Source organism: Oncorhynchus nerka, linkage group LG12 (genome assembly GCF_034236695.1).
Source record: "Oncorhynchus nerka isolate Pitt River linkage group LG12, Oner_Uvic_2.0, whole genome shotgun sequence".
NCBI lineage: Eukaryota > Metazoa > Chordata > Actinopteri > Salmoniformes > Salmonidae > Oncorhynchus > Oncorhynchus nerka.
This window is the reverse complement of record NC_088407.1, coordinates 45504029-45517782: the sequence shown is the minus strand read 5'-3', so window position 1 is coordinate 45517782 and position 13754 is coordinate 45504029. Positions and strand designations below refer to the sequence as shown.

At 42.2% G+C, this 13754-nt stretch overlaps 1 protein-coding gene across 1 annotated transcript in view; it reads right to left on the bottom strand.

The window, feature by feature from the left end:
* LOC115138781 (MAM domain-containing glycosylphosphatidylinositol anchor protein 1-like) overlaps positions 1-13754 on the bottom strand; it is a 324659-nt gene that overhangs the window by 118013 nt on the left and 192892 nt on the right. The window contains exon 6 of the mRNA XM_065025612.1: positions 4205-4474. Within this exon, the coding sequence (XP_064881684.1) occupies positions 4205-4474 (270 nt within the window). The remainder of the gene's footprint in view (positions 1-4204; positions 4475-13754) is intronic.

Here is a 13754-nt window from a genome sequence, read left to right as displayed (position 1 = left end):
TAAGGGGTAGGCTTAAGTGGTTTTAACCTGTTAGTACTCTAGGGGCAGTATTTCATTTTTGGATAAAAAGACGTGCCCGTTTTAAGCGCAATATTTTGTCACGAAAAGATGCTCGAATATGCTTGGAATTGATAGTTTTGGAAAGAAGACAGTCTTACGTTTCCAGAAATGCAAAGATTTTCACTGTGAGTCCCTTAGAACAAATGCTTCGGGCAAAACCAAGATGTATGACCGACCAGGAAATGCACAGGATTTCTGAGGCTACGTCTTCCATGATCGCCTTATATGGCTGTGAATGCGACAGGAATGAACGGACTCTTTCTCTTGTTTCCCCAAGGTCTCTGCAGCATTGTGACGTATTTCTAGGCATATCATTGGAAGATTGACCATAAGAGACTACAATTGCCAAGTGTCCCTCTTGGTGTCTGCGTGGCATTCGGTGCGCAAAAATCAAGTCCCATTATTTTTCCATTCAAATCTCAGAACAAACCAGGCTACAAGGACGGTGCTTTTCAATGGAGAGAAATATGACAAACCACCTTCAGAGCTGCAGTAAATAACAATAGCGGGGCTATATACCGTCGTGGCCAAAAGTTTTGAGAATGACACAAAAATGAATTTTCACAAAGTCTGCTGCCTCAGTTTGTATGATGGCAATTTGCATATACTCCAGAATGAATTGCAAAGTCACTCTTTGCCATGCAAATTAACTGAATCCCCCAAAAACATTAAAACACACAAAAGGACCAGCTGACATCATGTCAGTGATTCTCTCGTTAACACAGGTGTAAGTGTTGACGAGGACAAGACTGAAGATCACTCTGTCATGCTGATTGAGTTCGAATAACAGACTGGAAGTCCAAAAGGAGGGTGGTGCTTGGAATCATTGTTCTTCCTCTGTCAATCATGGGTACCTGCAAGGAAACACGTGCCGTCATCATTGCTTTGCACAAAAAGTGCTTCACGGGCAAGGATATTGCTGCCAGTATGATTTATCGGATCATCAAGAACTTCAAGGAGTGCGGTTCAATTGTTGCAAAGAAGGCTTCAGGGCGCCCAAGAAAGTCCAGCAAGCGCCAGGACTATCTCCTAAAGTTGATTCAGCTGCGGGATCGGGGCACCACCAGTACAGAGCTTGCTCAGGAATGGCAGCAGGCAGGTGTAAGTGCATCTGCACGCACAGTGAGGCAAAGACTTTTGGAGGATGGCCCGATGTCAAGAAGGGCAGCAAAGAAGCCACTTCTCTCCAGTAAAAACATCAGGGACAGACTGATATTCTGCAAAAGGTACTGGGATTGGACTGCTGAGGACTGGGATAAAGTCATTTTCTCTGATAAATCCCCTTTCCGATTGTTTGGGGCATCCGGAAAAAAGCTTGTAAAGAGAAGACAAGGTGAGCACTACCATCAGTCCTGTGTCATGCCAACAGTAAAGCATCCTGAGACAATTCATATGTGGGGTTGCTTCTCAGCCAAGGGGGTGGGCTCACTCACAATTTTGCCTAAGAACGCAGTCATGAATAAAGAATGGTACCAACACATCCTCCGAGAGCAACTTCTCCCATCCATCCAGGAACAGTTTGGTGACGAACAATGCCTTTTCCAGCATGATGGAGCACCTTGCCATAAGACAAAAGTGATAACTATGTGGCTCGGGGAACAAAAACATCGATATTTTGTGTCCATGGCCAGGATCTCCCCAGACCTTAATCCCATTGTGAACTTGTGGTCAATCCTCAAGAGGTGGGTGAACAAACAAAAACCAACAAATTCTGACAAACTCCAAGCATTTATTATGCAAGAATGGGCTGCCATCAGTCAGGAGGTGGCCCAGAAGTTAATTGACAGCATGCCAGGGCAGATTGCAGAGGTCTTGAAAAAGAAGGGTCAACACTGCAAATATTGACTCTTTGCATCAACTTCATGTATTTGTCAATAAAAGCCTTTGACACTTATGAAATGCTTGTAATTATACTTCAGTATTCCATACTAACATCTGACAAAAATATCTAAAGACACTGAAGAAGCAAACTTAGTGGAAATTAATATTTGTGTAATTCTCAAAACTTTTGCCCACGACTGTACAGGGGGTACCGGTACAGAGTCAATGTCAATGTGCGGAGGCACCGGTGTCGAGGTAATTGAGGTAATATGTACATGTAGGTAGAGTTATTCACATCGCTACCTATCTCACTCATCAGCATAGCAGGTATGGTAGTGGTTATAATGATACCTCATCAGCATAGCAGATATTTATAGGGTAGTATTTGTAATGTTACCTCATCAGCATAGTAGGTATTTATAGGGTAGTGTCATAATGGTACCTCATCAGCTTAGCGTCACCTCTCTCCTTCTATAAGCAAGCGTGTGGAATGTCATTCACCTATTAAATTTGGCCTATGAGTGTGGCACACTAAGGCAATTACACCATCATTAATGATTAACCTATGGGCTCACATGCAATAATCACTTTCCTTTCTTTCAACCAATGGGCATGAAGCTAGTGGAGTATTTATGTTAACTCAAACCTTGTGTCTCCCACTTACTGTTTTGCAACAAGTTTTCCAACGACCTTCCACCTCCCCACCACCAACTGGAAGCCCGTCATCGGATCCCCATTTTCCCAGTACAGTTAAGTGTGTACTAGATTGAAATGTGGTTAGGTCTATGCAGGGAACTTGCTGACATGGAGAGAATTACATCAATCTTGCAACAAAGACAGCATAGGTAAGAAGATGTCTGGTCAGAGTTCCTGACATTGTACTGGTTTCATTTTGTAATTTCTGGATTTCTGTTTTTTTCTGATGTGGCTTTATCCATATTGTATTCTTATTCAGACTCTATGCTCTATAGAGACAAAAATGTACTCAACATATGAATCTCATTATGCACTTGTGAAAAGACTGAAGCGTTATGTTTTGTATGTATTGTACATGCTCTTTGTGTGCTCTTGAATAAAAAATAAAACATCTGGACTCTTCACTGGCCACTCTTTTATGTGTGTTTGGGGTTGTTGTCATGCTGGAAGACTCACACAGTTTTTGGACTCTGGGTTGAACATTGTGTTTTGAAGTGTAATCATGATGTCTTGCACACATTCAAGGGCCGTAGTAGTACCAGAGGCAGCAAAGAAATCCCACAGCATTTTCTAACCTCCACTCTAATTGATTGTAGGGATGGGGTTCTTTTCTTTGAACACTTAATTTGGTCATTGGTAAATATAGGAAGATACAACTGCTGAAGGAGACACAAGAAAGCCTGATTGACCTTCTCAAAACCCCACCTAAACAAGCTTAAATCCTGGGGCAACTGTTCTGTGGACCTGGCAAGATAGCCACAAAACAAAATATCCACCACCTTATTTTACAGTAGGTATGGGGTTATTTTTCTGCTTATGCATTCTTATTTCGATGCCAAACCCTCCACTGGTGTGTGGCCAAAGAGCTCTATTTTCATGTCATCCAACAAATGTAAAGTTTGCTTAAAGCACCATAGTCAGATGACATGAAAATAGAGCTCTTGGTGTTGAAATAATGATGCATGAGAAAAAATAACCTCAAAGATGGTGGTGGATCTTTGATGTTGTGGGCCTATTTTGCTTCCACTGGTCCTGGGGCACTTAAGGTCAATGGCACACTGAACTTTATCCATTACAAGGACATTTTAGCCAAAAACTTCGCAAGTGGATCTTTCAGCAAGACAATAACCCCAATCACACACAAAATCCACAAAGAAATGGTTAATTGACCACAAAATCAAAATGTTGCAATGGCCATAAGTTTTTGGAACCCCATTGAAAACCTCTGCTTTAAATTGAAGAGGGCAGTCCAAGGATATCAAGGATCTGCCAAGATTCTGTATGGAGGAAGGGTTTTTAGAAAAGGCACAGTGCCATTATCCTCGCAAGGATACAATAATTTTGACCCCTTTCTTTTTGAGAAAAATATTACTTGTTAACAAAGTATCTTTCTCTGAGCAATTGTATTAGTATAAAATAATATAATTTCCCCATCATTTTAGCATACAATATACTGTAGCTCAGTTTTTGTGTTGTCTTTTTTGCTCAACTTTATCAAGGGTGCCAATAATTTCAGATCCAACTGTATATCACTGCAAACAGTCAAACACACACATACTACTGTGTATCAGTGCAAATTCAAACCCTCTAGACATGCCCAAACAGTCAAACATAAACACACACTGACTTCGGACGAGGAGGTTGACGTTCCTCTTGGCTGGGTTCCCCACATTGTTGACTGCAGTGCAGTTGTAGAAGCCCGAGTCGGCGGGCGTCACCGAGCGCAACTCCAGAGTCCCGTCTCTTACCAACGAGTTTCTCGGCAACGGGTTGAGGTAGCGCGACCAGGTGACGGTGGGTTTAGGCAATCCGGCGGTCACCTCGCATGACAGGGTCACGTCCTTCCCGGGGTCTACCACCAAGGATTCGTTGACAGAAAGCCGTAGAGCAGGGGGAGCTGAGGGAAGAGGAGGGGAGAAGAGTGGCGAAGGTGTGAATTTGTCATTGTTTAAATATGTATTCATTAAATTTTCTACATTGTTGTTAGACAGAAAGCAGGGGGAACTCAGGAAGAGTGGAAGTGGAGACAGTGATGGCTCACAGATCCATGTACGCATTCCATACGCATCCGCGCACACACACACACACACACACACACACTGTAAACCCAGAGCTGTGTAGACATTAAATGTAGCTTATATCTTTAGCTCTGTGTCTGTCTTCAACCACATTCATTAAAGACTGGATTTACAAGCATCCCTCTCTTGGAGTCCCCAAACAACTAGACACTGACAAAGTGCACCGAACAAGTAATCTAAAGCAGATTCAAAATACTCTTCACTAATAAGATATGAGCTAAATCAATATAATTTTCTAAGAGTAAGATTATGGCAGTGCACTCACTGTATCATTTGATAACTAAATAGCAACATGTGGTATTTGAAAGGGTTAAAAACATACAGTTGACCTGTTGGATACATTTGTATTGATTTGTAAAGCAAGCTCTATTAAATGTTCCCTTTACCTCTCATTTATGTTGATCCAGAGACAGATGGAAAGAATGTGGGCATCACACTCACTCCCTTAAACAGACAGATTATTCATTTTGAAAGGATGTCCATTTGGTCTTGATACCTATACACCCCATACAGCATTAGTCGGAAATACTTTACATTAAGTTTCTCATAACTTTGTAGTAAAACTAGTAATAACATTATATTAACATTTGTTACATAGTACTTGAATAGCTGCATCTATTGCAAATTAATTCCATGGCAGGAATTGTGACCGCCGTCAAGTCATAAGCCACCAAAACAATTAAAAAGTCAAGTTTTTCTAATTTCATAACTGTCCTTTATGGAACAACTGTAGAATGAACTTAAATACAGTATGCAGAGAACATAGAGAGGGCAAAAAACATCAGAACGCCTGTCAGAGATCGATAGCAGCTCAACACATTGGAAATACAGAAGGCAAGGCCGGGAAGAGTGAAACAAAACACTCAAGAGCAGACAAAGGGAGGAAAAAAAGACAGGGTCGCGTTTGGGAGGAGAAAAAAGGGCAACTCCAAAGGGACATTAATCGTCGAAGATGCAGTTCAACATGGAATTTTGTGCCTTGACTGTGCCCCGGCCCCCTGTGCTGTTGAAGAGCAGATGCTGGAAGAGTGTGGGACTGCTGTACCAATTGTCCACATAAAAAGTGTGGCCCATCCCGAGATGAGGAGCTGTGATATTTACAAAAACTTACAAACACTTGGGTGCCAGTTAGGTAATGCAAAATTCACAGGCAACTAACTGCTATTAAGTTACTGTGAAATGTGATGAAAGGTGCTCAACCTTTGCAACATAATAGAACACACTTAATTTGGATAGTCCGGATAGTCCATCTGTAGATGCTCTACAGATGGACATATTGTTAACAAACTATCTGTTGATAAGCAACTGCTTGATAAAGTTACAGTTAGAATAAGGTTTAGGGCTGGTAAATGTTACTGATAGTCTGTAGAGCATCTACAGATGGATTATCCAAAAAAAGTGTTACCCATAACCATTTAAACTGGTACACTTCCAAGACCATTGGCACAAATACAAAAAATCAGTAACTTGTTGTTTACCGTGCTTTCACTGTAACCAGTAGCCTGTAGTGTACGGTAAAACTTTTTAAACCATCACAGCTGAAAAGAACCCTTTCACTGCAACCAGTAGCCTGTAGTTTACGGTAAAACTTTTTAACCATCACAGCTGTAAAGAACCCTTTCACTGCAACCAGTAGCCTGTAGTTTACGGTAAAACTTTTTAAACCATCACAGCAGTAAAGAACCCTCAATGATATGCAACAACAAAAAATTGTTAGACATATCACCCTCACCCCTGACAAAGAACCGCTCAATAACCTTGTTTTTGTGTGGTTGTACAACCAGTCTGTTCTTTCGCTCTTTACCATCAATCCAAGATGGCATAGCAGTCAGACATCCTTTGTCCTCGTCTTGTCGTGTCCAGTGTATATATATATTTACATCTTTCTTCGCATATCTTTTATATATTTCCTTTTTCAAAAACTCAACTTCAAAACACTCTCCTGCAACCCGCCTCACCAATTTAAAAAAAAGTATTATTTACCTCAAATCTGAAATCCACAATAGAAGCTAGCCTGAAGCTAACCAGAAGCTAACCAGAAACTAGCCAGAAGCTAGCCAGAAGCTAGCCAGGAGCTAACCAGGAGCTAACCAGGAGCTAACCAGAAGCTAGCCAGAAGCTAGCCAGTTTACTGGCTAACGTTAGTATTTAGCTAACCACGGTTGATGGTCATCAGCTATCCTTTAGCTCGAAAAGCTATCGCCAGTTTTGTACAACGCGACTCATACCAGAATATACCGGACCTATTTTTCTCTCCATATCCCCGGATTTCAACCGAAAGCTCTGGACATTTACACCTGGATCTCGCAGCTAGCTAGCTGCTATCCGTGTGACTATTGGCTTACGTCGGTCCTGGAGCAAACTTCAATTATTCCGGAGCTAGCCAGCTGAAGAGTTCCATCAACCACTCCTGGGCTACAATCACCTATCCGGACACGTTTTACTGCCGATGCGGAGCCCCACCGAGCCTTCACGACTGTACTAACGACGTTATCTGCACGAGGGAGTTATCCGACTGGCTCCTCCATCGCGACGTTACCTGAACGGCCATCTGCGGCCCGCTAATTGTTAGCTGTCTGCTATCTGAATAGGTCTCTCGGACAATTTTTCTTGGGTCACTATAACTATATCTATTTTGCCAATTGGATTGATCCCCTCTACCACACGGAACCCCACTAATCTACTAATGGAAACGCACTAAGTGGCTAAAAACAGAACACCGTCCTACGCTAGCTTGCTACCGATTGCCCGGCTAGCTGTCTGAATCGCCGTTACCCCAACCAACCTCACTACTAACTGAACCCTTATGATCACTCGACTAAGCATGCCTCTCCTTAATGTCAATATGCCTTGTCCATTGCTGATCTGGTTAGTGTTTATTGGATTATTTCACTGTAGAGCCTCTAGCCCTGCTCATTATACCTTATCCAACCTATTAGTTCCACCACCCACACATGCAATGCCATCTCCTGGTTTCAATGATGTTTCTAGAGACAATATCTCTCTCATCATCAATACCTAGGTTTACCTCCACTGTATTCACATCCTACCATACCTTTGTCTGTACATTATCGTACTTAAGCTATTTTATCGTCCCCAGAAACCTCCTTTTACTCTCTGTTCTGGACATTCTAAATGACCAATTCTCATAGCTTTTAGCCGTACCCTTATCCTACTCCTCCTCTGTTCCTCTGGTGATATAGAGGTGAATCCAGGGCCTTCAGTGCCGAGTTCCACTCCTATTCCCGAGGTGCTCTCTTTTGATGGCTTCTGTAGCCGTAATAGCCTTGGTTTCATGCATGTTAACATTAGAAGCCTCCTCGCTAAGCTTGTTTTATTCACTGCTTTAGCACACTCTGCCATCCCGGATGTTCTAGCCGTGTCTGAATCCTGGCTTAGGAAGACCACCAAAAAGTCTGAATTACAACATTTTCAGACAACGGCCAAAGGGGGCGGTGTTGCGATCTACTGCAGAGATAGCCTGCGGAGTTCTGTCCTACTATCCAGGTCTGTACCCAAACAATTTGAACTTCTACTTTTAAAAAACCACCTCTCTAAAAACAATTCTCTCACTGTTGCCACCTGCTATAGACCACCCTCTGCCCCACGCTGTGCTCTGGTCAACATATGTGAACTGATTGCCCCCCATCTGTCTTCAGAGCTCGTGCAGCTAGGCGACCTAAACTGGAACATGCTTAATACCCCAGCCATCCTACAATCTAAGCTTGATGCCCTCAATCTCACACAAATTATAAATGAACCTACCAGTTACCACCCCAAAGCCGTAAACATGGGCACCCTCATAGATATCATCCTAACCAACTGGCCCTCTAAATACATCTCTGCTGTTTTCAACCAAGATCTCAGCGATCACTGCCTCATTGCCTGCATCCGTAATGGGTCAGAGGTCAAACAACCTCCACTCATCACTGTTAAACACTCCCTGAAACACTTCAGCGAGCAGGCCTTTCTAATCGACCTGGCTGGGATATCCTGGAAGGACATTGACCTGATCCCGTCAGTAGAGGATGCCTGGTTATTAAAAAAAATGCCTTCCTCACCATCTTAACTAAGTTAACCATTCTCACTGTAGTGAAAAACATATTTCAAGCTGTCAGGCATTCCCTTGGCAGCAAGAGCCTCTCAGTGGATGCTGCAGTGTACCCAAGTGGCGTCTGAAGCAACTGCTTGCACTTGCGTTACCACTCCACTATATCTCCCTGTCATGGCTTTTGCACCATCAGTACAGATACCAACACATCTTGACCACCAAAGTCCATTTGATGTCACAAATCTGTCCAGTACTTTCAAAATATCCTCTCCTGTTGTCCTGGTTTCCAGTAGATTGCAGAAGAGGATGTCTTCCTTAATTGACCCCCCATAAACGTAAACGGACATATACCAAGAGCTATGCCGGGCCCGCCACGTCTGTTGACTCATCCCGCAGTAACACATAGATTTCACTGACTTGTATGCAAAGAAGTAATTGTTTTAAAACATATCCTGCCATGTCACTAATGTGTCTTTGAAACAGTGAAACGATGCTACTATGGAATATAACATTGCAGATAAAGTTTGGAATGACACAATTTCATGTGTACAACCTGCATCACTATACTGCTAGGCTTGTCCATTTCTAAAAGGACATATTTTAGGTGTTTTGTAGCAAAGTGTAGTAAAGTGTAGTAAAGTGTCTGGACCCTCTACAACATTGCTATTTACATCAAAAATAGTGATTTGGTTGTAATAAAGCTAAATTATCCTTCAAGATGAAATCATCAACCCTGCTACGGTCAACCCTGTTACTGTATTTGACACTTGCTAATTTGGTTATTTAACCTCTTGAGATGGGAACACTTGTTTTTTATGAACTTGAAAATGTGCTCTTTGTGACAGAATGTTAAAACTAGCTGAAACCAAGTTACACTTCTTAAAATGCACCGAATTGGTGGGATGAGCCAGTTATTTGTCATGTTACTGCAAAGAATATGGGACTCTAACTGTAATATGAAGCCATGTTGGACTTCAATGAAAACTGTCTAATGCTAAGGCCCCAAAACCTTCTCTAGCTTGAAGAAAAAAGCGAAACACTCCAAAACATCAAGTCAATTGAATAGTGTACAAGGGGCAAAAAAAACTGATTTAGCTTGCTTTGTCCTGATCTTATGATCTCTTGAACATTAGTCACAGTCTTGTGTCCCAAATGGCACCGTATTACTATAATGCACTACTCTTGACCAGAGCCTCATGGTCCCTTCAAATGTAATGCACTAGACAGGGATTAGGGTGCCATTTGGGTCACAGAATCTGTCTGTCGGGTTCACTAGAGCAGTGGTTCTTAAACCTCTCCTCGGGGAGAGAGATTTGTTCCATGTATTTGATCTATTCCAGAGCTAGCACACCTGATTCAACTTGTCAAATAATCATCAAGCCCTTGATGAGATGAATCAAGTGAGCTAGTGTAACCGATGTGAAATGACTAGCTAGTTAGCGGGGTGCGCGCTAATAACGTTTCAATTGGTGACGTCACTTGCTCTGAGACCTTGCAGAATTTGTTCTCCTTGCTCTGCAAGGGCTGCGGCTTTTGTGGAGCGATGGGTAACGGTGCTTCGAAGGTGGCTGTTGTTGATGTGTGCAGAGGGTCCCTGGTTCGACCCCAGGTAGGGGCGAGGAGAGGGACGGAAGCAATACTGTTACTCTAGTTCAGGGCTAAAACTAAATTGTGAAACGTCTGGGATACACGAGGAGAGGTTTGAGAACCACTGCACAAGAGAAACAGCCGCTTATATACGTCTCAATAATGTGCTACCTCTCTTATTCGTCCATCACATTAAAACAATTGATTCACAGGAACAGGAAGGTAAAAAAAAAAATTGACAGAAAGAGAGAAGGAAAAACTCCACAGAGGAGGAGGCTGGGTGAGAAGTATCGCTTCAATTTCTTGGTGAAGACAAAATAAGAGAAAGAAGGTGGGAAAACCCCCACAGAGGAGGCCTGGGTGGAGAAGTATTGCTTCAATTGCCCACTAGTGCGGGCGGGCAGACGTGAGAAGATTAGGTTGTGTTTGTCCCAAAGTAATGGAATTGATGTGTTCCTAGTGGGGTTTACAGCGATGTAACAAATGGGAAACATTTGTAAAGTAATCTCGCAGCGTTCACACACACACAGACAGACACAAACACACAGTCACACACACGTTCATACAAGAGCAATCCATGGGGATTAGGTCAAATCTAGTGGATAGAGTGATGAGAGGGGGGGGGGGTGGTTTACATTTACATTTAAGTCATTTAGCAGACGCTCTTATCCAGAGCGACTTACAAATTGGTGCATTCACCTTATGACATCCAGTGGAACAGTAGTGCATCTAAATCTTTTAAGGGGGGGTGGAAGAACACAGGGAAAAGAGGAAGAACACAGGGAAAATGGAGAGGAGGAGAGCTAATAATGATAGCGGAAGGAGGAGAAGAAAAAGCACTGTGTCTAGAGAGAGGATGGGAGAGATGGAGAATGCCAGAGAGACAGAGATAGATAGGTGAGGGAATACAGAGCTGAGGAAGTAGAGAAATAAGTGGTAAAAACATGAGAAAGAGGTGGGTGTTTTCTGTCCGTTATGCATGTGGCACATTTTAAAGTAGTTTACTATATGAATAAGCGGTAACACTTTATCTTACAGTAAATTACCTTAAAGGTGCCAAACAGTCATTCTGATTCCCAGTCATTCTGATTCCCAATAGCATTTTGAAAATATCACCCATAAACATTTTTGGGAATAGAAATTCTCAACATTTTTGACAAATGTAAATCTCTCATGGCTAACTACCAAGAAGTTTGAAAAGACAGGCTGAGTGGGCTGGGAGCTTATATTCATAAACTCACCTTGACAGGCATCTCTTTGATACGCAAACTTCAAGAAACTTAGATGCAGTTAGCATTAACATAATCTCAAACAAATTTTGTAATACACAAAGCAATTTAAACAACATCGAATTTGCATCACCGATGTCTCGGATGCGTGTCTCACCCTTTTGTTCCATGCTGGCTGAAGACCTAGCTAGCCAGCAAACTAGCTAAGACCAGACACAGATGAAAGGGAAGCATATACAGTAAGTATATTTGCCATAAATTAATAGTGTAAACTTGTAATATTTGCTGACACACTACAGTCAAATTTTGGCACCAGTAGAGTAGCTATCTAGCTATATAAACCACGCCCGTTTGCAAACATGCCTTCTCCGATGTTCGTTACAATGCTGATGTTATGTAATTTAGGTAAGAGAATATTATGTTACCATTGGTGTATTAAAATTGTGGCGAAATCTGCTCGGAGCCTTCACCGTGCACTGCCACTTTAAGAGCGCATGAGCAGTAAGGAAGGAGGAGATAAAGAGAGTTCGTTCAGCTCTTTGGGGAGGAGCTCTTGGGTGGCGCGACAGTTTGATTGTGTGTGCTGTGCTGCAGAAGTTTTGTTTGTTTTCAGCGTTTGTAGTTTATAATGTAGTTAACTCAATCATCGGTGTGATCGCTTTAGATCGTGGTTGTTTTTGTTTGGGACCGCGCCCGTTATGGATCGCATGGATTCGTAGCAACATTGTTGCGAAGCTTTAACATACAAACCAACAAACCATCGGACAGTCAGACGGTACACGGCAGGCCTGAAGACCACAGCTAAGATTTCTCTTTTTCTCTCTCTTTCTCTTCCCTCTCGTTCCAGTGCTTTACCCTGCAACAGACTCTCTATTTTTCAAATGCACTTCCCCTTGAAGTTCATTAGAGCTGAACTATTATTTCCCTGCCAGAAGTATTTGGACATTTTAGTAGGTTGCTTGCCAGTTGTATATTATGTGAACTGTATTGAGGTGGGGTGTACTAATGACATGTGGCCGAGAAGACTGTGGACATTTTTAAGGCCTTTGTTGTGTCGATGAACACCCCCCACATTCATACCCTCTGCACTCACCCACTAGAAAATAATACAGATTATTGCAAATCCTATGTTGATGACTGGGTTTGTTCTTGTATGAAGTTGCTGTTGAATTGCTCTGCCATTATTAGTATTAGTATTATTGTATGAGGTATTCTTGTTTGGGTTACCCCTGTGCTGTGATGTGGGTTTTATATGGTGTGTATTCTCTTTTCTCTCCACTGGCTATCTGGTAAACAGGATACACTCTAGGCAGTCTCTTCTGCTGATGTGTGTGGGTCTGGTAGTGGTACTCTCTCTATTCTACTCTTTTCCTTTCGGCATGGTTAATACCTGCCTGGCGCCCGAACAAAATCTTTCTTTACCCCTCTCTAATAAATACCGCTACAAAATGAGAGTTGGAGTGATGTCACCCGATCCCCTTAATAATCCCACCTCCTGAATCTAAGTATTTGACGTGGGGGAGCAGTCCAGTAACTTTATGATCAAACTTTATCAATGTGGAAGCAACATTTTTGTCACGCCCTGACCTTAGAGAGCATTTTTATTTCTCTATTTGGTTAGGTCAGGGTGTGATTTGGGTGGGCATTCTAGTTTGTCTGTTTCTTTGTTGGCCGGGTATGGTTCAAAATTGGGAATCATACTTAGGCAGCCTTTTCCCCACCTGTGTTTATTATTTATTTTCTGTGAGTGTTTGTGTACGCCACGGTTGCGTCACTTTCGGTTTCTGTTTACCTGTTTTTTTGTGAAGGTTTCACAAAAATGCGCCTTGGCTTATTTATGCGCCTTGGCTCATTTATGACAGGGAGTATGAAGACAGTGAACGTGACAATTTTTCATACTTTAGTCAACAAAGTATGGTTTCATCCACATATCATCCAATTTCATGATTTCGACTGTTCATGGCCTTTAACTTCACCTTCATTTATTACTGTAGATACAGAAATAAGTATAGGTAGAAGAGCTACAATTTTACCAGATAAACAATAGTTGGAATTCCATTGTTCTGAAAACAGCCCCCCACTAAGTCTCAAGACTCATCAATTAAATTATGTCTACATCGTCACCCCTCCCCATGCACCTGTTGATGACACTACCAATTAGCTACCATAATCATAACTACATTGTACATGTGCTGTGGTGTAGCTATAGTTATATGCTGTCACAGTCTTCAA